Below are 25,646 nucleotides of genomic sequence, written 5' to 3'. Positions count from 1 at the left end.
CCCGTCTTGCAAGACTAGTGTTTGCTGATCAAGATGTCCCAGCTGTCCTTCCAGCGTAGGTCCTGGAGCTGACTTTTGGTGAGCGGAGGCTTCCCGTAGGTGAGCGGTCGGAATGTGTGGTAGGTCAGGTAAACAGAAGAGAACCAGGCAACCACAAGAGCACTGTGCATGCTCTTTGAGAGTCTGGATCTATAAAGAAGAGACACACAGGCTGAAGCAAACACGAACCAGCAGTTTAAGGGAAGATTGTCTCAACCAATGAACTTCTGCCCCTCTTAATGTTGCAATAACATCACTTGAATTTATATAAGAAGTGACAGTTATTCTGAGCATAGCAACCTGCTTTATACAGGGTCAGATGCTTGTCCCATCCAACTCAGTGTTGTCTGCACTGATTGGCAGCAGCTCTTCAGGCTTTTGGAAAGGCGTCTTTCCCAGCTCTACCTGGAGAGGCTGGGGGTCGAAAGCTGGGACTTTCTGCATGCAAAGCAGGTGCTCTACCGCTGAGCTACAGTTCTTCCCTGGAAGTAAGATCCTACTCTGTATAGTTCTGAATAAAGGGCTAATTTAAATAAGTTGCCATATTATCAAGTCAGGCCAATGGCTCATCTAGCTCAGTATTGTCTACATTGTTCGGCAATGTTTCAGACAGGGCCAACTCAGCCTCATCTGGAGATGCTGGGGACAGAAGCAGAGACCACCTGCAAGTGAGGCAGAGGAGTCTTTTCTAACACTGAGCTTTCTAATGGCTCCCAACACAGTTGCTCCCTTGGTAAGCCGTAAGGCTCCTCCACGGAATGTGGAAGAAAGGGTTTTTATCTGATCCAAGCCCCTGTTCAGTGCAGGATCCACAGTGCAAGATGAAACTCTTGCATCCCTAATGGAGGAGTGCCCAGCCCTGCCTTAAAAACTCCAGCAAAAGGAGACCTGCTACCCCTTAAGGCAGTCAGTTCCACTGCTAAACATCCCTTATCTCACAATGGAGAGCTAAGCTTTGTCAACACCCCTGTAACATAAAGCCTCCTGGCAGAGAGCAATCCTAGGAAGAGAAGTCATACCTGCAGAGGTATTCGCTGGTGTGCTGCAGGACAACAGGGATCAGGAGGATCTGGAAAGTGAGAGCAGGCAGGTAGTGGTAGAGGAAGAGCGTCTTCTCCATCAGGAAGAATGGGAGGTAATTCATGGCCCAGCCTCCCACGCAGAGGCCTCCTGCTGACACCCACTGCCACCATGCCTCTGTCAGGATAAAGGGGCAACACAGAGAGCTGCATTAAACAGACCATGGCTTGATCTAGCTCACTGCTGTCTACACAGACTGGAAACCTCCAGGATTTCAAGCAATGACATTCACAGGCCTGTTTAGAGAGGCTGGGGATTGAATATGGGACCTTCTACATGCAAAGCAGGTGCTCCGTTCCTGAGCTATAGCCTTTCCCCTAAAAATAAAGTAGGAGTTTTTGTTCACGTGTTCCCAGCAAAGTGCTGAATTAAGTAAGAATGTAGGTCCATCTGGTGCAATACTGTTTGCGCTAACTGGCTGCAGCTCTCCAGGGTTTAAGGCAAGGGACTCTCTCAGCCCTACCTGGAGATGCCAAGGATTGAACCTTCTGAATTCAAAGCAGGTGCTCTGCCACTGAGCTTGCAGTCCTTACTAATAAGGGAGTGTTAATTCTATTCCATTTATATTATGACTTTCCTCCAAGGAGCTCAAGTTCTCCCCAATCATTTTTATGCAGGTTCAAATCCACCATCGGGCACATGAAGCTGACTGGGTGATCATGGGTCAGCTTCTGTCTCTCAGCCTAACCAACCTTGCAGGATTGTTGTGGTGGTATTTTTTTAATTGCTGTTTATTTTTTTCTTGCTACTTTGCAAGCTGTTTATGGGAATATAAATTTATGTTTGAAGCTGTGAGTTGTAAAACGGGTAAGGAAATAAACAAACAAGAGGTGGGATAATAGTCAAAATATCTGACCTTCAGGGATGTCACAGATATTCCGTCTCCGCCGGAGCAGGTACCACAGGAACAGAGCCACGTAGGCAGCAGTGGCTGCATTGGCAGACATCCAGGTGACGATGTTCCCCAGAAGGTGGATCTGGGCCTAGAGAACCAATAACCAACAATGTTAAAAGCACTGCTGTGGAATTTGCCCTCCCCATCCTGGTGACTCCCCCCCCCAACTGATGCTTTAAACTGCAATTCCCATTATCCCTGACATCAATTTACCTTCATTTCCCCCCCTAATCCAGGAGAGGTGCATTAAAGCCATTTTCATCCAATGGAGAGAGAGAGAAAACAGCTCTTGAATTCTGAAATTTCAAAATATATAGTCCACACACTTCCAAGCAAACTTCACATCCATAAGGACTAGAAACCTGGGTTCTTTTTTAAGTGGCAGGCAGCTGCATTCCTTACTATGTTACCCTTTTCTGTACTCCCACAGAATCATAGGGTGCATACAATACATTAATTTTTGCTTCTCTTGGCAGAAAGTATAAATAGGTGAAGAGGCCCTTAGAAGTGTCTTATCGCAGCTACGTCTTTATTTTATTTTTGCAACTATTTCTTCACATTTGAAAACTGGAGTGCATCGTTCATTTGTGTGTGTGGGCTGGCTTTTAAAACTAAGGAGGAACCTGCCTGTACAAGGCTGCAACTTGCCAGTTGCCTGTGGCAAGCAGAAAACTGCTCCCAGGTGACCAGGCCTTTGAAAATGTAGGCTCCGCCCTTTAGGCCAAAAATGACTCCCATAAGGCTTGTCTGGATAGACTTCTGACATAATAAGGAGCTGTTCTGAAGAGGGGTCCAAACTGTCAAACAGAAACTTTTAGCAGTGGTCCTTGGATGTAGTAAAAAGGTGGGGGCATGTCTTTCTACAGGTCCCCCCCGCGTAGAAAGATGTGCCTGCTGTCTTTTCAGCATCCAGTAAATAGCGTTTTTCAAATTCATTCTACCAGGCCTTTTAAGCTATGTCTATTGTCCAGTTCTGTGGCTCTCTGTCCAGTTGCTCTCCAATAGGGCTTTTTAGTCTCTGTTTTAATCTTTCTGGTTTTAAAACTTGGGGCTTTATTGTATTTTTTAATGTATCAGGAGGGCCAAAGCTCAGTAACAGAGCATCCTGCTTTGCATGGAGGGCCCAGGTTCACTTGCCAGTCTGTGAAGACAATACTAAGCTAGGACCACTAACGGCTGGATTCAGTGTAAGGTAGTTTCCTAACACTGAAAGCCAACCAGACAACATTTTTTTTCTTGGAAGACAATATATAAATAATGCCAGTTAATGGATTAACCTACCCCTGAGGTGGAGTGGAACCAGTAGGCGATGTTTGTGTCCAGGGTAATCCATTCCAGGGGAGAAGAGCTATATTTGTGTTCTGTGTCTTCATTTTTCAGAGTAAGTATCTTCCACTGAGAACAGAACAGGACAACTAAGAACTTCTCAGAGCAATACAGCTACAACAAGTTCCCTGGCCTAATCCTGATTAGCACTGCAAACTAATGAGCAGGGCAATATATTTCTATGAATGAGAACTTACTTACTCACCAGCAAATCACTTTTGATAACCATGTGACGATTTGGGGGACAGGCAGGTTACAAAGTTCAGCAGCATCCCCAGGTACAGTGGCCAGAGTATCAGACTAAGAGCTCAGAGACCTGGTTTCAAATCCCCACTTGACCACAGGAAGCTCAGGGGAGATCTAGGGCCAGTCACTGTTTCTCAGCCTAACCTACCTCACAGGGTCGATGTGGGGATTAAACAAGGATTGGGGGCGGGGGGACACTGTGTTTGCCACCTTGATCTCCTTGGAGAAACAGGAGGAATATAAATGCAATACATAAACAAACAAACAAACAAACAAACAAACAGGGGATAACCATGTATGCCATCTTGAAGTCTCTGGAACTACAAATATTTATAATCTGTTTATCTAAAAAGGTAAAGGTACCCCTGCCTGTACGGGCCAGTCGTGTCCGACTCTAGGGTTGTGCGCCCATCTCACTTAAGAGGCCAGGGGCCAGCGCTGTCCGGAGACACTTCCGGGTCACGTGGCCAGCGTGACAAAGCTGCTCTGGCGAGCCAGCACACGGAAACGCTGTTTACCTTCCCGCTATAAAGTGGTACCTATTTATCTACTTGCACTTATGCGTGCTTTCGAACTGCTAGGTGGGCAGGAGCTGGGACCGAAAGACCCGCCGCAGGGATTCGAACCGCCGACCATGCGATCGGCAAGCCCTAGGCACTGAGGTTTTACCCACAGCGCCACCCGCGTCCCCCAATGTGTTTATCTAGACAACTTCTATACTGACTTACTTACAATCATCTCTTAAGTAATGCATAAGAAATGCAATACAACAAAAATTAAAAATCAGTTAAAATGACAAAATCAAGATTCAGTTAAAATGCTCGATAGAATTAAAAGGCAAGGGGGGAAATAGTCTTCAGTGGGTGCCAGAAGTTCAAGTCAGGAGCCTCTCGCAGATTCCATAAAGTTCGGCCCACCGTACTGGAGGCAGATAAGCATGAGCTGGGCATCTGAGCCATAGGGGAATCCCTGATCTCCATGATTTGGTAAATGTAATAATAAAGTAAATATAAAGTAGAATAATAAACAATCAGAGTCAGCAGCTATCAAGGCATCTCAAGTCCTTCCCAGGCTGGGTACCTGAGATCCTTTTGGCTGAAGATGCCAGGAATGAAGCTGAGATCGTATGGATACAAATGAGCCACGACCCATTCCCAATGTCTGCTATCACAGACGGGGTGTTTGCAACCCTCCCCAGGTCCCATCAACCTTAAGGGAAGGGAAGGAGTTGCAGCCCAGAGACATCCGGAGGGCCAGAGGGGCCTCATCACTGGCCCTATGTCTTATAGTGAGCAAGACCACTGGGTCCACCCAGCCCAGTGCTGTGTCTCCGCTGATGAGGTGCTTGGCTTTCAAGCAAGAGGATTTCCCAGCCCAGGTATCTCACATGCTTTAAATTGAGATACCAGGTACTGGGCCTGGGGTCTTCTGCCTCCAAAGCCGCTCGTCTGGCCCACCCAGCCCCTTCTGTGAGTCACACACAATGCCCAAGCTATTCACCTTACAATGGATTTTCCACCTGCAAATGAAACAGTAATAATAAAACATTTTTAAAAAATCTATTTATGTCAGCCTATGAAGCTGGAAGGGACGCGGGTGGCGCTGTGGGTAAAAGCCTCAGCGCCTAGGACTTGCCGATCGAAAGGTTGGCAGTTCAAATCCCCGCGGCAGGGTGTGCTCCCGTCGCTCGGTCCCAGCACCTGCCAACCTAGCAGTTTGAAAGCACCTCCGGGTGCAAGTAGATAAATAGGGACCGCTTACCAGCGGGAAGGTAAACGGCATTCCGTGTGCTGCGCTGGCTCGCCAGATGCAGCTTGTCACGCTGGCCACGTGACCCGGAAGTGTCTCCGGACAGCGCTGGCCCCCGGCCTATAGAGTGAGATGGGCGCACAACCCCAGAGTCTGTCAAGACTGGCCCGTACAGGCAGGGGTACCTTTACCTTTACCTTATGAAGCTGGAAGGTGAGGAACCTGCGGCTGTCAGGGATCTTGTTGGACTACACCTCCCATCACCCCCTGTTTGGGGCTGATGGGAACTGGAGTTCAAAAACCTCTGGAGGGCACCGGGTTAGAGAACAACTCCCATCAACACTGTCTGGAGGTTTTACACAGGTGACCTCAGTGCCAAGTTCTCCTATGGGAACAGGCTGGTCTTTCTGTCTTCTTTATGGTCCAAGGCTTCAACTGGGTGGCTCCTGCACTGGGCTTCAGTGCGGAGATTCCTCCACTCTACTCTTTGCTGCCTTCAACCTCTCTCAGCTTCTCACCTGCAGTTCTGTGAACTTGGCCATGAAACTGAGGTTCTGGCTGATGCTGATCTGGGTTGGGGAATGCAGTTCCACCTCCCTCTCCTTCTGTTCCTGGCCTGGAAGAAAAGCCGAAACAAACTGGTCTGAGACATAACCAGATTCCTCAGGGGCGGGAGAAAGAGAAATAGTAAGCTTCCCTACAACACTTTTAAAAAAAAGTTCTAAAAGCATGCAGGTCCTTGGATGCAACACATTCCAAAGGAACATAGGAAGCTGCCTTATACAGACCACTGGGGTCCACATAGCTCAATACTCTCTACTCTGAGTGGCAGCGACTCTCCAATGTTTCAGGCAGGGAATCTCTCCCAGCCCCAAACTGAGACACCAGGGATTGAACCTGAGATCTTCTGCATAAAGGGCAAATGCTCTGCAACTGAACTATGGGCCTTTCCCTAAAAGTAAACACAAGGTTCTAGTCCCCATGGTCCTGAATAAAGATCTGTAGTGTCAGAGAAATAGGCACTAGGTGGTGCTTCTCCTGTCTTCTGATGTAGCTGTAGTTTCTATTGTTTATATATTTGCTATAACGAAAGTAATGGCAGAAGTTCAAGGATGCCAGCCAGAGAATATAACAGGGAGGTCAGGAAGAGGACAGCTTCCCTCATGTGCCAACTTCAAAGTGTGAACTCCAAGGACATACCCTTAGAAGTGGATGAGGAAAGGATGGCATCATGAGCCCCTGTATATCAAAGACTACATAATCTGGACACAGGGCCTCTACAGATGCAGGTATAGGGTGGTATATATATTCAGTAAATATAAATAATAATAATATGTAAGGCCCCAGCCCCAGCGATGAGATTTCAGCTTAGACTGCTCATGTAAAGTGCCAAGCATATTTTGGCCTAAGTAAGAGCGGAGCTGTCACCGGTTCCAGGAATCTCACTGGCAGAAATGACAGGTATCTTTAAGTTTATTCCCTTATATCTTTTAATTATCTTCACTTTGTATACTAACACCTGTTGCTGTTTCTATGCTTATTATTATAGCAGTTAAAAAAGCTTGCTTCTGCTCCTTAAGAGTTTGTTGCCCTCCATTTACTGAGAACCCAAAAGACCTGATTGCTGCTTAGTGGTTGCTCCTGACTGGGGTAATGCTTGAGCTGGTTTTAAATAGGAACCTGAGTCAGACCAATGCTACATCAGCTCAGTGCTGTTGGCACTAACTGGCAGCAGCTCTCCAGGGTTTCAGACAGGAGACTTTCCCAGGCCTGCATAATGGTCTTAAAGAGTGTTTAGATTTTGAACTGACTTTTCCCATATCTGTGCTCTTCCACGTTCCACAGCATGCTCTGGTGGTAGCCTTTAGAAATCTTTTCCCCAATTATCTCCAGCTGCCGATAGCCCCACTCGGGTAGGGATGCGCCACTGAGCTGCAGGATAGGGAAAGAAGAGAAAACTGATTGGCTGCCGGCTGTCTTTCATTCCCAAAACAAAAATTATAGCAGCCAATAGTGATGCAAAGAAGCCCACAGCACAGCTGTTCACAAACTGTGCTGCTTCACCCCACCAACCTGGTTCCTTCCAGATGCTCCTGGACTACAACGTCCATTATCCCTCACCACTGGCTGTACCAGCAGGGGCTGACGGGAGTTGTAGTCCTTCTTCACACAGCACTGAGTTATAGCTTCGGAATTCACTCGCAAGAGGCAGTGATGATGACCATGTAGCCTTTAGAGAGGACTGGACAAATTTATGGAGGAGAAGGCTAGCAATGGCTAAATGCCATTGTGCTTGTGTTCTATCTGCATAGAGGCAATATGCTCTTGAATACCAGTTTCTATAAACCGCAGAAGGGGAGAGTTGCTGTTGTGCTCAGATCCTGCCTGTGGACTTCCCTTTGGGGCATCTGGTTGGCCACCATGAGAACAGGATGCTGGACTAGCTCAGCCACTGGCCTGATCCAGCAGCCAAGTTCTTCCTAGTCCAGAATAAGAGTCCCAGGTTGGGCAAGGCTTGAATTTTATTATTTCGGTCACGGACCAGTTCCAGCCCACATACAATATCAAGGAAGTCATAAAACACAATAGGGATACATTTGAATTTGCAATTAGGTATAACAGGGACAATACAGATATAGCAACAGTTAAAAAATATATAAATGAAAACTTAGTCACTAACATATAATCTAAAATTATCATTTAAGGCCTTAATCGTTATGATAGCACAGCTTGTTCCCTAAGTTTTATGGCAATCACACGGAATTTGGCTACCCTTAATGTGATCTCAGGATCCTTGTCCTCTACCAGGGATTTTAGACACTGATGTTCAGATTCATTTGGAGATTTTTGCGTAGCAGAGGTAATAAATACCAAGCATATATCCCCGTAGAAATGGCAGCGTAACAAGGCATGAAAGACAGTTTCTACCTCCATCAAGCCACAGGGGCAGACTCGTGTTGGGCAAGGCTGAGTTCGCATGTAATAAATCAAATGAATAAAGGCTTCCAGGAGCCCAAAGTCATGAAGTGGTTTGCCTGCTGTGCCTCTGCACAATTCCTGGTGTGAAGCTCTGGGGGTGGGGAAACTCCAAAACCCACATACCTTTAGCACTGCCGAGGTGTTCACATGGACAAGCCTTACTTCAGACAGGATTGTTTTCCAGACATCTGTATCCGAGTCTCGGTTCACAATTTCCTGCAATAATAGCAAGTTATCACTTGAATTTTGATCATTTTTATAGTTGAGCTGTTTGCAGCTGAGTTGACTTTTCCAGCCAAGAAACACAGCCTGCAGGTATTTAATGTGGGTTTGTTTAAGAGACTCCTTCCCTTTCACCTCTCCCCCTAAAACTGGGCTGGGAAAGCCTTTTCAGCCTGGGAGCCACATTCCTTTTGCGCAAGCTTCTAAGGGACACATGCCAGTAGTGGGAGGAGCCATGAATGTAAATTTCACCTTTGTACAGGAGGATATATTTATTCCAATGTTACACACACAAATGCCTATTCTTCACTTTGGCAAGGAACAAACATGATGACAGTTCAAGAGCACATTTCAACCAGGCAAAGCTCTGAAGAGGGCCATGGAGCAGGACTAATGAGGAGTGTGGCTTAGCAAGAGGGGGTGTCACCTGACAAGAATCCTGATGACCAGCCAGAGACGTCTGGAGGTCAACATCATGCCCCAGGCCTGAGGTTCCCCACAACCCTGCTCTAAACGTTCAGTTTTAAATGCACAACATGTTGATTCTATGTTTGCATTATATAATCATTGGAAGGATAGTATTTCAACATCACCAAGAATGCCTTGACAGTGCGAAGCAGGCAGGATTGGGTGTGAGTGAAGGAGTACAGGTGTCTGGATCTTCCTCCCACTGCAACATCTGGGTATTTCAAAAGAGACCCTGTTCCTCCCATGTGTGCGCAAAGGTTGCTGAACTGAATGTGTGAGCGATCACTGTGATACAAAATAAGAAACTAAAATTGACAGGTTTTTCCATCCCTATTGTGAGGAGTCTTTAAGAAGCCTTGCTCATCTCAGATTGGAGAATATGGGGTGTGTGATTCCCTTCCCTCCGATCAACAACTCACCACTCTCCAGAGATTCTGAGCCTGCATGGAAATGTTGTAATCAATGTAGCAGGAAATCTCTTGGGAATGAGGGCTCAGGGGCGCAGCAACGTCATGTCTGTAAAGGCAGATGGATAAAAGAGATGCAGAGCAGTTTCCTTAAAGCCTCTCCATGGAGCTACTTTAGCACCTGACCTGTGCTGTTCCTTGCAGCTACTTCCGTTAAAAGGGAAAATGTAGCTGCTCAATTACTTTAATGGTAGCAGGGCCATGTGATCGTTACACGCTGTGCTTTGGCAACTTGTACTGACCCCCCCACCCCCAAACCAGCTTCCCAATGCTGGTTTTGACATTTAAACCCCCTTCATGGCTTAGGTGCTGGTTACCTGAAGGCCATCTGTCTCTTTTATGTACAGAACTTGCTTTCATCAAGATTTAGCGGTGGCTCCCAACTTGGATGGCTTTAAAGGGGGAGTTGACAAATTCACGTAGGATAAGGATACGAATGGCAAGTAGCCACCATGGCTATGTTCTACCTCTGTTCTTGCAGTAAGTATGGTTCTGGATACCAGTTGCCAGGAATCAGGATGCTTCTGCCCTGATTCAATAGCTAAGCTCTTCTTATCAATTAGACTCATGGGGACTGAATCTGCAACTGTGGCATTGTCAGTACAACACTCTAACCAACTGAGCTATGTTCTTGTTTACCTGCGCATGCCTGCCAGATATCTCCTCTTTTTAAAATGCTGGATGTCTACTGTAAATTACCATCTGAACAAAGCTTAATCATTGCAGCTGGGGGCAGAAGCAACCTTTCTGAGAGCCAAGGGCTACTTACGTGTTGAGGTAGCGAGTTGTGATCCCGTGAACAAGCTGCACAATGCTGCCGTGGCGCACAGGGCGAGGGGGGTTGCTCACCACCAGCTGCTGCCTGTTTTGAGAGATGTGCAAAGATGATACAGGGGGAGTTAGCAGGCCTGGAAATACCAAAATGGAGCAGGTCCCAGTAATTAGCCAGGAAAGAGGTAAGTGAAATGTTCAAGAAAAGAAAGAGAAAACCAGACCTAAGCTAAAAAACCAGGAGAAATATGTCTGAGGGTGTCAAGCAGTGGAGGATGGTCCATTACGACAAATAAGGGAACTGCCTCGCCAGCTTCAGTCTGCCCTCAGCCAGCCCCTGCCTGCCTGTATTTCTACTTACAACCAGCTCAGGGAGTGGTTCTGCCTGTCAGCTTCCTCCTCCTTGGTCTCCATATTGCCCCTTGTAGAGGATGGAGTAAGGGTAAAGGGACCCCTGACCATTAGGTCCAGTCGTGGCCGACTCGGGTTGCGGCGCTCACCTCGCTTTATTGGCCGAGGGAACCGGCGTATAGCTTCCGGGTCATGTGGCCAGCATGACTAAGCCGCTTCTGGCGAAACAGAGCAGCACACAGAAACACCGTTTATCATCCCGCCAGAGCGGTACCTATTTATCTACTTGCATTTTGACGTGCTTTCGAACTGCTAGGTTGGCAGGAGCAGGGACCGAGCAACGGGAGCTCACCCCGTCGTGGGGATTCGAACCACCGACCTTCTGATCGGCAAGTCCTAGGCTCTGTGGTTTAACCCACAGTGCCACTCGCGTCCCTACAGGATGGGGTACGGGGGACAGAATTGGTGGGCTCTGCCTGTCATTTGCTCTGCCGCCACCTACTGTTCAGCTCCCTTAATTCCTCCCTATGAGTCCCGGTGGGCACCAGCCACCACTGGAATCAAGCAGTGCTGCAGTCAGCTTGGGACTCAATTACCTAAAGGAGTGTCTCCTTTAACATCAACCATCTTGAGCCCTTTGACTGGCAGGGGGAGGCCCTGTTGGTGGTGGTGCTGGATGCTGCCTGGTTGGCATTGACCAATGACAGCGTCTTTTCATTTTTGGAATGAGGTACACCTGCCTCCCTATTAACATTCAGGAGGGATTCAAAAACTCTCATCATTTGATGGCTGAAAGGATATTGTTTCCAGGCAGCTTTGAAATTAGTAGCTGTGAGAGTAGGTAATTTTCAAAAACATTTCAAAATGTTTCAGCTATGTTTTTATTTTACTCTTTGGGAGGAAGGGTAGGATGCACATGGGATAAATACAGTACAAGAAAATAATAAAGACATCTAAAAGAACTGATAATCTAGAGGAAGCTCAAAATAACTGCTGGTTTTACAAATATCAGAGAGCAGTAGAAGCATCATCATCATCATCATCACTATTGATTCATTACTCACATTTCACCCTAAGGTTCCAGGGTGGGTCCTAAAAATATGTATCCCAGGTGTCAAAGGCCAGGGTAAAAGAGGCACTCCTTCAGCATTTGCCAACAACTGTATAGTGAAAGTGCCAGGCAGACCTCTGTGAAACGAGTGGGGATTCCACAACTGAGGGGCTGCCACAGAGAAGGCCCTTTCCTGGGTCACCACTCCAAGCTTCTGAGTGAGGCAAAACTACCATGAGGACCCCTCTGTTGATCGCAACGTGAGGTGCTGACCACTCTCAACCCATTAGATCATATCTACAATTTCAGTTTATAAACACACCCGGCGTGATCCTTGTGCTTAAAAAACAAAAAACCCCAAATCAAAATAAATCTTGCACCCCCCATGCCCATGCCCATCCCAGCCCAGTTTTGTAAAAATGCATAAAGCAATATCTCTTGCTTTTTCCTCTCTTGTATAGTTTGGAAAGGTTGCTCAGAAAGAGAATGTAGCCTGGGCCTGAAAAGGGAGCTTCCCACCCCTTTTTTAGAGAAGTGTCTGTCTACTTACATGCCAGGGTCCTTCACGATCCACCAGTTGTTGACGTCCTTGAAAGGGTAGCAGGTGACTTGTTGCTGGTGGGAGCTTCCACGGCCGTTTTCATACCTAGGGATAAAGAATGGAAATTGTGGAAAAGGTTCGCTCCCAAAGCATCACATGCATCAGGCAATAATTCAGGAGTTAAGAACATAAGAACAGTTTTGCCAGATCAGGCCACCCTCCTGTTGTCACAGTGGCCAGCCAGACACCTGTGAAAAACCCACAAGCAGGAACTGGGCACATGAGCTGCCTCCCTTCCTGTGATTTCCTGCATGATTGCCTCTGATTTGGATACTGGGAGTATATCTCAATCAACAGCCCAGCAGGCAGGGAAACCCCTCACTGCATTAAGAAAGTTGGCTTGCTCTGCTGGTGGGGGGAGTCATCACAATTTCTGAAGTTCCTAAATTCCTGTGGATTATACAGAATAGGAGCAAGGGATCTGGTGCCCTTCAGATGTAGCTGGACTCCAACACCCATCAGCCTCCAGCCAGCATGGCTAATAGTCAGGGATGACAGGAGTTGTAGTCCAGCAACACCTGGAAACCAAGGATACCCAATCCCCATACCTAACAATTAGCATTATCTGCAAGAGACAGAATAATGCTTCTGTTTAGAAGAGACATTCCTCCATGGAAAGAGGGAGATATCTCTCCTTAGTTAAGGCTGGGGAATCTGGGAGATCTCCAGATGTTAGTGGGCTCCAGCTCCCATCAGCCCCTGCAGTCAGGATGGCCAATGGTATGGGGATGATGGGAGTTGTAGTTCAGCAACACAACCTGATGACCTCAAACTATTGTTAGACTCCAACTCCCAAAAGCCCCTGCAGCCAGCATGGGCAACTGTCAGGAGTGATGGGAGTTGTAGTCCACTAAAAGCAGGAAAGAACCACCCAAAGTCCCCATCCCTACTACCCACAGTGCAAAAGAAACCTATACCATGACTGCAAAACTCACATGTCCAGAGGCAGCTTGTTCAACCCAAAGGCCATTTTGGAAATTCAATGAAGCAAAAAATCTCACTAAGGTATTGCTCCAGATATTAAAGTAGTTAAGAGACACCAAAGTCAGACACAATGTCCTCTGTGTCACCCTGACTTAGGGCAAAGGATCTCTCCTCTCTCTCACCTGATAGGGTAAGTATTCTTGTGAGAATGCAGCCAGCAGGGCATGGGTTTCCCCAGGATGTTGCGCAAGGTGATCTGGGAGCCATATGCCACCTCCAGAGGCTGGCCTTGCGTGATCCGAGCGAGACCACCCTAGAAACGCGGAGAACAAATGGAAACACCTGATTTTAATGTTGTCCAAACTGTGCCCAAGTACACACCAGAATCTAAGTAGCCTCTATTTGGGAAGGGCAGCAGCTCAGTGACAGAGCATCTGCTTTGCATTCAGAAGATACCTGGTTCAATCTTCAATGGCATCTCCAGGTAGAGGTGGGAATGCCCCCTGCCTCAAATGCTGGAGAACTGCTGCCAATCAGTGTAGAAAACAACTGAGCTAGATAGACCAATGGTCTGACTTGGTACAGGGAAGCTTCCCATGCTTTAGGGGAAGGGCTGTAGCTCAGTGTCAGTAGAGAACCTGCCTTCCGTGCAGAAGGCCCCACGTTTATCACCCAGAAAGGCTGGGAGAAACTGTTGTCTGAAATACAGTAGAGACAATGCTGAACTAGTTGGATCAATATTGAGCTAGAAGGAACAACTGTCTCACTCGGTATAAGGCACATTCCTATGCTCCTATGCATTTCATGTATATGCACAATGGTTGAATCTTTTGTAGATGGGACTGAACTCATTTAAAACATAGCTCAGGATGCAGAAATGGTTGCATAGTTAACAGGGCTCTCAAAAACTCCAACAAGCCGATTTCCCAGCAAAACAGACAATGCCAATAAAAGCACGTGAACAACAATTATTTTCTTTACAAATTTGTATCTTAGTGCATTCTTTCTGAAACAGAACCCTCCCCTGCCTCTGCAGCCCCTGCCCCGTCTCCCATTCCTTACCTCCAAACTCGCTTGGAAAGCACTGCTCATGATCTGGTCATGTGGCCCTGAGCGATACAGCAAAGCCAAGTGGATGTAGAAGAAAGACAGGTATGTGGCTACTGGGAGGATCACGAGGGCCAGACCTCTGGCTAGCAAGTGGCCCAGCAGGGACATCTAGGAGGAAAGAGGAAACACCCCCCCTAAAAAAGGTTGCTTTTCACACCTAGAAACAAGAATGGACAACTCAGAAGAGCCCTCTGGGGTGTGACTGCAGGCCTATCTCATTCCAGCTTCCTGTTTCCCACAGTCAATCATATGCCTCCAATACACGCACAGGCTGGGCAGGAAGGAAATAGCCCCTCTCTCATTTCTGTTCTGCAGTAACTGGAGTCTGGAGGTAATACCAGCGGCCATGGATAGCCTTATCCTACATGAATTTGTTGCTTTTAATTATTTACTTGTGTTTTTATTTTGCATTTTATTCTGTGAACTGCCCTGAGATCTTGTATATAAATTTTAATAAATAAATAAATCAAATCTCATTTTGAGGCTGTGAAAGCTGGTGGTCATTCGACACAGGATGGATTTGGTTCCCTGAGTGAATTTCTTTCCAAAGTGGCCCTGGAAACTTTAACAAGTGTGTGTGTGTGTGTGTGTGTGTGTGTGTGTGTGTGTGTGTGTGTTTTTAAAATCACAATGCTGTTCACGGTTTCTGTCATGTTTTGTATAACTGTTGTTTTAAACTGTGTGTTGTTTCAACACTTTGATGCCTGCTCTCCTTGAGTTCCTTTGAAAGAAATGTCAGGATACAAATTTAATAAATAAAAATTAAATTTATTCATTTGATTTGATTTGATAAATTAATAAAAATAGCTCCAAACTTCCATGGCCATTGGCTATACTGACTGAGGCTGATGGGAGTTATAGTTCAACTACATTTGGAGAGCCCCATGTTGGCTATTCCTGTTCTAAAGGCAGGCAATGCATACACAAGGCACTTTGCTACTTACATTGGGCAAGTTCTGGTCACCGATCAGTTGCCAGGAGTGGACTCCTGCAATGGCCAAAAGCAGGATGTACGTGAAGAGGCCCATATATTTCACCCTGTGAATGCAGCAATCAATAAATAAATAGCAATGAAACCACTCAGACCTACCAAAATCTAAATTATTTAAAATGTGTGAAATGTTCCCAAACAGAGCAGAGCTGAATTCAGACCTTTTAAAGGTCACTGACAATCTGAGATTAAAGTCCAAGAGAACTGTCTCCTGTGTAACTCCCTGGAAAATGAATGGAAGATGTATGCAAGAACATTTATTGGCATTTGTCATGCTCCTGCCTGTTCAGGAAGAGCCCTTGAATTTGTACCAAATTAGTCCCACAGGCAGCAATCTAGGATATGCTTCAGTTACCTTTCTCTTCAATATGAACAGCTAGAAATTAAGGTACTTGCAACTGTGCCTCAGACTGGGGAACAGCTCTATGAAAAAGGGAAATGGTTGTGTTTGCACATAGCACTAAGCTATGGTTTAGCATTACAAAGAGGAGATTTAGGCTTGTGTGCAACCATCCCAACCTCCAACTCTGCCACAAGGGATGTTTAAAAGCTTCTGCTTCTGCTTTGTTGTTGTTGTTTAGTTGTTTAGTCGTGTCCGACTCTTCGTGACCCCATGGACCAGAGCACGCCAGGCACTCCTGTCTTCCACTGCCTCCCGCAGTTTGGTCAAAGCTTTATAAAGCTTCTGCTTTAGACTAACCTAAAACCTAAACTGAACCCAGGCATAGATGTCAATAGAGTATGTTATTACACTGTAGTAAAATAATGTTGATCCATTCCAATAAATCCTGTAGCATGTTACCTATCAATTGCATACAAAAAGAAAAGTTATGTGGGGACTCTGTCAAAGGAATCATTGAATACATTGCCAAAGCTTCAACTATCTGTGACGTGGCCTCTCCATAAGCAATCGTTTATAAAGCTGGCTTGTTTTCAATAATGGTGGTTAAGATTAGGCACAGTTTAGAGAGCAGATGTAATGTTAAACTGTGGTTGCTCTAAAATATAATTGGAAACTTGCTGAGGTCCCAGAAGAGAGGAGACAGCATGCGAGCACAAGGTTTATAATAGATTGTTCTCCTAACATTAAATGAGGCCACTGTTTGCCTTCCAAATGGGTTAGAAAACCTTTCTTTTTTTTATCAGGCCATTGACATTTCTCCATAAAGGAATCTACCGCATCCCCCTCTCCCCAATTTTTGATGGCCGATATATTTTCTAGTTATTGTTTTCTGTTTTTATTGCCTTTACATTATTTTAATTCCTCATCCTGCTCTTGTAAGCTGCTTTATAAAGAAATGCTGTAAAATTGGCATATAAATATTTAACAAAAAACAAATAAAGCAAAGCGAAACACACAACCATAAATAAGGAATTCAGGAATCATCACGAGGCAGGAAATTTAAGATAAACCCTACTCAGAACAACTTGGGAGAGAATTATTGTACAATAGAAAAAGGAGACAGAGGGGAAAAAATGAATGCTTACCCAATTGCACAGGAGCAACAAAGTCCTGTGAGCAAGAGCCAGAACCACCATCTTGCGGAAAAGGGGCTTGAATAAGAAAGACAACATTAAACACACACACACACACATGTATAAATATATAATAGGCAAACAGGTAAACCCATCACAATTAACTGCTTCTGAATAAGTGCTTGATGAAATGCAAAAGTCTGTGGCTGCTGTGCAATTTTGGGCACTCTGGCTAATATCAGCTCTCCTGGACCACCACTTAGTGGCAAAGCATCTGCATTGGGTGCAGAAGGTCCTGAGTTCAATGCCCAGCATTTCCAGGTAAGGCTAGGAATGTCCCCAGTGAAGAATTCCTGGAGAGCCACTGCTGCCTGTCAGCACAGACAATACTGGGCTAAAAGGGTGGAAGGTATGACTTTGTATAAGGCTGCTTTCTATATTCTTGGAAAGGGCCATAGCTCAGTGGAAGAGCATTTGCGTTGCATGCAGAAGATCCCTGCATGCAGAAGGTTCAATCCTGGTTGGCATCTCCTAGCATATTTTTATTATTATTTTCATTTCCATACCACTTTATATTTTTAAGGGGGGGGGGTCTCAAAGCGGTTTACAACCTACCTTAAAACACCAAATGAAACAATCCAGAATAAAACATTACTGGAGCAAGTCAAGAATACACTGAAAGCAATATAATTAACAGGAAACTAAAATATTACCTTAAAAGATTTCAAAATGAAACATTACAAAAGATGTCAACCACACAGAATAGAATCATAAAGTGGGAGGGGACCCCAAGGGTCATCAAGTCCAACTCCCTGCAGTGCAAGAATCTCAGCCAGATCATGCATGCCAGGTTGCTCCTTTAACGCAGCAAAGTCAACCCCAACATTTTTTTTATCTTAAAACATTTCAAAAGAAAACATTGCTAAAGGAAGTCAGATATAAAATATACATTTAAAACAGCGTAATTAGCAAGTGAACAAAATAATTATCATAAGCATAGAACATATCTGCTGTTGCTGCTGCCATTCTGCCATTGGTGGTTCACGGCAGGCAGCGGCTGTGGAAGCTCAGGCTCAATGACCTGGGTCTCCACGAAGAGACAGCCAAGATGGTCTCTGGGCTCTTCAGTAGACTCAGCTTTTGTAGCTAGGTAGGGCAGGGAGGGATGCCTGCCTGGAATCCTGGAGAGTTGCTGCCAGTCACTGTAGGCAGTAGATGAACCTAAGGTCTGTCTCAGTGTAAAGCAGCTCCTTATGTTCCTAGTCTAGCTTGCACACCCAGCATAGTCTACATAGGTGTCAGTCATGTCCATCAGACAAACACAGGCACAGTGGCCAAGTGGGCAATGAAGGCCAGGATATACTTTTTTAAGAAATAAGTTAGAGACAGAAGTAAGTAAATACATCCTCAGGCTAGAAATCTGACTGGATGAATAAAATGAATTTGGGTGTCAATTCAGTCCCTCCACACCCCTCCAGTCAATGTTCAGGCACCACCCAGAACCCTTCTAAGCAAGGCAAGATATCCATTGCTATATATTTATTTATATGCAACAGCAATTAGCAATTAGCTTATGAAGCCAAGATATGCACCAGCTTCACTTTGCTCTTCTCTTTGCCAGGGAAAGGAACTAGGAATCCACAGCTACTCGTTGATTTTACATTTGGCTTTACAAATCCCATCTAACTCAGAAACCTTCAACCAAAGTCTCCACTTTTTCTGGTTGGATATGCCAACAATGGTCACTATATGTCTCACTGTCAAATTACTTTATTTACTGAAAAGAATTCTGTGCCACCTTTTACCTTTCCTTCTGCGAGTTGTAGAACTTCAGATAAGATAAAACTGCCAGCAGGATAAAAAAGATTAAAATGGACTCCAGTAGCATCAGCCTGGACTGAGTGATCAGGGAGTTCTCTGTTAGGAAATGAGGAGGAAGAGAGAACACCTTAGCTGGAAACACACAGTGCACAAATTGTTAGGGTATCCCAAATATAGAACACCCTCTTCAGACATGTTTGCCTGATGATTAGGCACTAGGAAAACACTGGCCATTTGCTAATCTCATTCAATGGGATTTGACTGTCATATTCAAAGAAATAAAAAGCTTTACTTGGAACTATTTGCACTGGGACAGTCCTGCATACCTTCCTCATAGAGGACAACTCAGTAGTATGCACTTCCCTTACATTATTTCAAGAGCAGCCAACGTGATGTACAATTCCTGTTATCCCAAACTACTGGCCATGCTGGGGCTGATGGGAGATGTAGTCATTTGCCTTACATGCAGATGATCCTAGCTTCAATCCCCGGCATCTCCAGGTAGAGCTGGGAATCATCCTGTGCCTGAAACCATGGAGAGCTGCTGCCACTCCACATAGACAGTACTGAGCTACATGAATCAAAGGTCTGGCTCAGCAGGAGGCACCTCCCTATGCTTCAGAACCAGTCTAGTACAGAGGCTGCAGTGTCAGATTAGGACCTGGAAGACCAGAACACCAAGGTTCATATCCCCCACTCAGTCATGAAGCTCACTGGGTGACTCTGGGCCAGTCACTGCCTCTCAGCCTAACCTACCTGACAGGGTTGTTGTAAGGATTAAATGAGGAGGGGGAGAACTATGTACACCACTTTGAGATCCTTGGAGATAAAGGCGGAATATAAATAAATAAATAAATAAATAAATAAATAAATAAATAAATACCATGTGGGGTACCCTTGTTTATGACTGTAGCCTGCATAAAGAAATCAAAGCTCTGTGAGAATGAGTTTGAGCATGAGTAAAGAGCTCTGAGCATAAACAAAGAGTGGTAGAGCATCTGCTTTGCATGCAGAAGGTTCCGGGTTCAATCTCTGGCATCTCCAGGTAGGGCAGCTTGAAATTCTGGAGAGCTGCTACCAGTCAATGTAGACAACACTGAGCTACATGGACCAAATGGTCTGACTCTGTATAAGGCAGCTTACAAAGTGTGCATACTTTCTAGGGATGGTGACCAGCACCCAATAAAGAGAATAGCTGAAGGGGGAAATTCCTTACCCAGCAGAAACAGCAGGGCAGCTCCAAAAGCAACAAAGTGTGAGTAATGCAGTTCCACAAGGATCTGGTATGCCAGCGGAACACACAAGGCGCCAGCCAAGGCTGGTAGCAGCCGCAGGGCCCAAACTGGCACAGTGGGATTGTATTCTGCAACAGAGCAGGACACAAGCAAGAGTCAGGAATTTCTGAGCACCACATGGCCATCTGCCTCCCCCTTGACCTGACACCTTCCAGATGGATTGGACAGCAACCACCACCATCCCCAGCTAACACAGCTGCTTTTGGACCACAACTCCCACCATCCCCAGCCAGTGACACAAGGGCTGATGGGAATGCAACTGTGCTGGTTGGGGTCATTTATTTATTTCATAAAATCCATATGGCACAAAATTACAAACAACAACTGCTTGAGGTTTACAAAAAGAATAAAACAATAACACTATCGATAAAACAGTTTAAAATAGTTATTTGAAACATTCAAAGAATAATTAAAATGATTAGCTAAAAACAGATTTAAATTTACATTAGCATTCTACATATCTAGTTAATGGAACTTGCAGGTGGCAACATCTGGAAGAAACTGGGTTGTTGGGGAAGGGTGTGCTAAAAAAAACAAGCTTAAACTTCATACCTAGTATTTTGGGCTGTATCCAATGCTGGTCCTACTCAGAGCACAGCCATTGAAGTTGCTGCTCCCGAGTTAGTCACACCCATCAATTTCAGTGGTTTTACTGATACTGCATACAACTCACTGCCTTTTGCTCACAATTAGGACTGAACAGAAAGGCTCCCTTCCTGAGATATCTCTGTCACTGAGCTCTCCTTCACTTGAGGTTTTTAAACAGAGGTTAGATGGCTGTATGTCAGGGATTCATAAATTGTGATTCCTGCATTGTAGGGGGTTGGACAAGATGATCCTTGAGCTCTCTTCCCTACCATGCTATATCTACATCCAGCTACCATTCAAGAGTGCCTGCAGATGAACTGCTTTGGAAGCACACCTGAAAGACGTGCATCTTCCTCCACAAAATCTGAGGGACAGGACAGCAGCTGTTCTTCTGGTTCAGTGTAGAAACACTTTTAAAAAATCAGCTAGCTACTCCAGAAGCAGTTCCACCCCCTTCTCAGAGCCAGGCTGCACAGAGTGTTGATTAACTGGAACATGTCAATCATGAAGCAACTTCCCCCTCATGCTTTCAAAATTAGGCTGTGCACAATCCTGGAGAGGCCCTTATGTCAATCAGGAGATAACCCTGGCCTCTTATCAGAATATATTTCAAAGTTTAAAAGAACAGTTGTCAGAGGCTGCAAGGGGTGGGGGAGAAGGCAAAGATGTACTTTCAACCCAGAGGCTGAGGGGTGGGAGAACAAAGCTTTTCGACAACTGGAAGAAACAACCCTATACCTGTTCCTCTATCAGATGTGTCTGTTGGTAACTCAAACGAAAAAGCTATTGCTTTCTTTTTTGAGATGTACCCTTCCACAAAAGGAATTAACTTCCAGCTAGCTCAGACATACTATGATGAACCAGATACACCTCTTACCTGCACCAATTCTGTTCCACAAGAAATTGCCATCAAACCCACCCAAGTAACCTAAAATGGAAGGGAGGAAAGAGGATTTCAGCCACACACACATATACAAAGGTTACAATCCTGAAAATACTTATGCTAAGGAAACAATGGTACTTGCTTGTGATGCATAAGAGGGCACTATTAAAGAGTGTGTATAAGTCACTGGGCGTTTGATGTAAAATTGTGTAAAGTGGCAATTCAACAGAGCCCAAACTATTTTAGAATCAAACAGATCAGTCATATAGATCAGTATACTGGTTTACATGCAAGTTCTCTCTCTCTCTCATATTATTCATAACAAAGGGAACACTTTTCTAGAAACTGAGTATATAGATATAGACGGTTTGGATTCACTGTTTGGTGTTCTGCTTTTTTGTTTTATGAAGAGCAGTAGAAGCAGCACATGGAGAGGTATGGATAATCATAAGAATATTAAGAAAATAAGACGGGCCCTGCTGGATCGGGCCAGTAGCCCAACTAGTCCAGCAGACTGTCCTCACAGTGGTTAACCAGTCGCCCCCACAGGAAACCTGCAAGCAGGACTAGGGTGCAACAGCACTCCTCCCACCTGCGATATTCAGAGGCATGTTGCCTCCTACAGTACATCACAATGGCTAGTAACCCTTGATAGCCTTATCCTCCATGGTTTGTTTAATCCTTCTTCAAAGACATCCAAACTGATGGACATCACTACATTTCATGGGAGCAAATTTCATAGTTTAACTATGCATGGTTTTAAAGAGGTCCCTCCCCTTTCATCCATTCTGAATCTTCCATCAGCTAGCTTCTAAACCTGTAACGCTGTTCCCTTGTGCTGAACCTTCACAACTATTTTTCTCATGGCAAAGGAGAAATGAATGTGGGCTCAATGAGATTCATTCCTACCTCCAAAGGCCAGAAGCAGGTGACCAAATGGTGGGCCACTGTCATCCACAAAGAAGATCCGCTTCATATATAGAGAGAGGAACTGGCCATAGTAAACTTCGTCAAAGCTGAAAGGCCACAAGCAAGCAGAAAGCACATGAACTTCTCAGTAGCTGGGCAAGGAACTGGGTTGTCAGTGTGAATGACTGTGGGTTTTGCAGCAATCTCAGCAAAGGACAACAAATTTGCTGGCAGGAGGCCCCAGGCTCAGTCCCTGGTATCTCCAGGTAGGGATGAGAGAGACTCATGTTTAAACCCTGGACAGCTGCTGCCAGTTAGTATGCACAGTAACTGAGCTAGATGGACCAATGGTCTGACTTGGTACAGGGCAGCTTACTATGTTTTAGGAAGGGCAGTAGCTGAGTAATTGTTTGCTTTGCATGCACAATGCCCTAGGTTCATTCCCCGGCATCTCCAGGTAGTGATGGGAGAGACTCCCATCTGAAATACAGCAGACACACTGCTGAGCTAGATGGATCAGTGGTCTGACATACAAAGCAACCTCCTATGTAATGTTCTATTTGACTGGGTAGGCTGCAAATTGCAAAGAGGAAGAAAATCCTGGAGAAGATGGAAGGTGGGGCAGTGTAACCTAGGCTGCAGATTTAGGATGTCATTATTAAAGGATAGGAACCCGCCTGTTATTCAGTTGATTTATTTTCTTTATTCACTCAGTAAAATATGTTTAGTCTGCCTTTCAACTTCAGTGGTGGCCTCCACAGAATGTGACATGGTGTTCTTACACAAAGGGCAAAACAAAACAACTGAGTTGGATCTTGGGGTGCAGGAGAACCACTGTCGTTAAAATATATATATAAATAATCAAAGAATTTGCTTACACCACAGCACGAGGGTAGGACAGGGCCCACAACCGGCTTAATAATCCCACCACAGTCAAAACCACCAGATTCATGTTGATCTGCATGGAAAATACAATTGGGTGCTTCAGGAATTCTAGCATCTTGCCCGGCAGTTTTGTCAAGTCTAAAAGTAAAGAGAGCTGTTGTCATTATTTAAAAGAATATCGTTCCAGAAGGGGGAGTGGGGAACCTCAAGTCCAGGGACCAAATGCAGCCCTTGAAGCTTGTCTTCCTGGTCTCAGGATTTCTCCAAGTCACACCTCCTCTCCAGGTCACATTTCATTTCACCATCCCTGCTCTGTAACCTCCTTGAGTGTTTTGGCCTTACTAGAATACGTCCTTGAAAAGTGATACCTCTTTCTTGCCCAGATGTGTGTGTGTGTGTGTAGAAACCTATGCTTTTCCATGAGTCACAGCCTCCGGACTGTCCACCCATACAAGCAGCTTACTAGAAAAAGGCAGATATGATGCAGGCATCTGTGAATGGATGCTTTGGGCTCACCTTTTAATTCATTAATCTGCAATCCATAAGCATCACTTAATTCAGTGGGCTCACTCTTTAGTAAATACGCACAGGAGTGCACCCAAACCCTTTGATTGATAAAATAGTATTTTATGGTGCACAGAGTTTGGAAAATTGGGTAACAGTGAGCTAGATGGACTACTGGTTAGACTGTGAAGGCAGCTTTGTATCTCTGATATCATCTTCTCCCTTACTTTTTTCAGCCCAGGTCATTCTTTTTATTCTGAGTAGGCCCCCCTGAAATTAAATTAGTCATGCCATTCATTTCAATGGGTCTACTATGACCATAGTTGTCAACCTTCCCTTTTTTTTGCAGGAAATCCCCTTATTCCAGCACCACTTCCCGCTGCTTCCCCGGATTGCTTCCCCATAGACTGTCCCTGGGACAGGTGAGGCTGCTGATCCCTTATTTTCGAGGCTGCTGATCCCTTATTTTCAAATCTGAAAGTTGACAGCTATGACTATGACTAACACTGGATACAGTCCACTGGATATACAGTCCACACACACAAACACCCCAACAGGTGCATATTTTATGCAAATTTATGGCCCTAAGCAAAAGACACCTCCAGGGTTTCCCAAACTTGGATCTCCAGCTGTTTTTGGACTGCAATTCACATCATCCCTGACCATTGGTCCTACTAGCTTAGGATGATGGGAGTTGTAGTCTCAAAACAGCTGGAGACCCAACTTTGGAAAACCCTTCCCTTACTTCTCTGTTCCCTCAGCATCAAATATATTCTGCAGCTGGACAAGGAGGCTCCACTTAAATCTTTCCTCTTGCCTGAAGTGGCCTCCTCCCTATGTCCCCCTCCCAGATTAACCTCCCTTTCCCCTCCACGTGCGTCGCTTTCCCCTTGTTACCCCCCACCCGCGCGCATTTTATTTTTTAAAAACCGCATTTCTCGCCCCGGATCTGCCCCTCAGTAAAGCAGGACACGACTGTGCGCCTAAGAAAAGGCTCGTTTATATCTAAGCATCTTTTAACCCCGCCCCTCCCCAATCAAGACGAAGTATGGAAATTTAATTTCACCCACACAAAGCCAGCAAGCTGCTACCTTTTCTTCCTTCCTCTCTCCGCTCTTTCCCGCCCCTCACCCCCCCCCGCGCAAGAAATGCGGCCGTCCTCCTGCCTTTACTGTACTGATGAAGCGGAGCCTGGGCCGTACCACTTTTAATAAAAGGGAGGGGGCACGAGAGACGGCTCACTTCCATCAGGAGAGCTACTAAGGAGGACGCGAGGCAGGATGTGACGTCACCAGCACTACCCCGAGGTGGGCGGGATGAGAGGCAAAGGGCGGCTGTTTCCATAGCAACCCAGAGATACGGCCTAATATGCCTTCTGCGCAGAAGTTGCGCCTTTCCCAAAAATTCATGCGAACTGTAGTTTATTAGAGTAGGTGGGAATCGTTGCTCCGTTAGAGACGAACTACAGTTCCCATGATCCTCCAGAGGGCGGGGATTCAAGCTCTTTAAATATATGGCATGGATCTCGCCTGTAAACATTAGGGTCAGATTCCTCAAGCTTGATTAAACGGTTGCTGCTTGTATTTAGATCCCGTGGAAATCAATGGGACAAATTAGTCATGACACCATCCCATTGATTTCAGTGGGCCTCAAAATAAACCCAGCTTAGGAGCTGTATCCCCAGTGAAATTCTTCTCAAGAGCAGAACCACTGACATTTATCAAACGTCGTTTGTCATCATGTCCATCAATTTCGGTGGGTTTACTCTTCGGAAGACGCGGATTTAGGGAGCGCTGCAGGAGGCGCCGCGACAATGATCCAGTAAGGAAGGCCGAGGGAGGGTCGCCCCGAAATTTGGTGTTGCACAGGGCAGTCGTTTCCACTCTGAGGCAGTAATGCTTCTGATACCAGATGCCTGAAATTGCAGAACGGGAGTGCTCTGGTACTCCGATCTTGATCTGGTTGGCCTAAGGTCTTTATGGTCTGGACCTGAAGGCTCTTATGATGTTCATCCC

General features: G+C 45.6%; 1 protein-coding gene across 5 annotated transcripts; it reads right to left on the bottom strand.

Moving 5' to 3' along the window:
- POMT1 (protein O-mannosyltransferase 1) lies at window positions 1–24,915 on the bottom strand. 5 transcript variants are annotated; one of them, XM_053373441.1, is made up of 20 exons: window positions 24,834–24,915; window positions 23,121–23,265; window positions 22,243–22,349; window positions 21,328–21,378; window positions 19,784–19,930; window positions 18,552–18,663; window positions 16,759–16,824; window positions 15,224–15,317; window positions 14,232–14,387; window positions 13,352–13,482; window positions 12,195–12,290; window positions 10,241–10,333; window positions 9,424–9,520; window positions 8,438–8,530; window positions 7,147–7,267; window positions 5,854–5,951; window positions 3,296–3,409; window positions 1,976–2,102; window positions 1,059–1,236; window positions 1–189 (listed from the first exon to the last, which is right to left on the bottom strand). In XM_053373441.1, exons 1-20 carry the CDS (start codon window positions 24,877–24,879, stop codon window positions 15–17), a joined length of 2,247 nt encoding a protein of 748 aa, XP_053229416.1. In that variant the 5' UTR covers window positions 24,880–24,915; the 3' UTR covers window positions 1–14. The 5 variants fall into 5 exon arrangements, with proteins under 5 accessions (XP_053229416.1, XP_053229417.1, XP_053229418.1 ...); XM_053373442.1 differs by lacking the exon at window positions 24,834–24,915 and adding an exon at window positions 24,702–24,807; XM_053373443.1 differs by lacking the exon at window positions 24,834–24,915 and adding an exon at window positions 24,723–24,801.
- Between the last annotated feature and the right edge of the window lie 731 nt (window positions 24,916–25,646).

Source organism: Podarcis raffonei, chromosome Z (assembly GCF_027172205.1).
Source record: "Podarcis raffonei isolate rPodRaf1 chromosome Z, rPodRaf1.pri, whole genome shotgun sequence".
NCBI lineage: Eukaryota > Metazoa > Chordata > Lepidosauria > Squamata > Lacertidae > Podarcis > Podarcis raffonei.
Note: the sequence above shows the minus strand (reverse complement) of the source record. Positions and strands in the feature narration are given on the sequence as shown.

What these genes read in the sequence shown, in the direction of transcription:
- POMT1 (XM_053373441.1), bottom strand. Translation starts at nt 24,879, where the DNA reads ATGGAAGTGAGCCGTCTCTCGTGCCCCCTCCCTTTTATTAAAAGTG. An exon ending in TGTTGCTCCTGTGCAATTGG is followed by an intron (nt 15,318 to 16,758) that starts GTAAGCATTCAT and finishes CTGCATTCACAG; the next exon opens with GGTGAAATATATGGGCCTCT. An exon ending in CCAAGTTCACAGAACTGCAG is followed by an intron (nt 3,410 to 5,853) that starts GTGAGAAGCTGA and finishes TTCTGTTCTCAG; the next exon opens with TGGAAGATACTTACTCTGAA.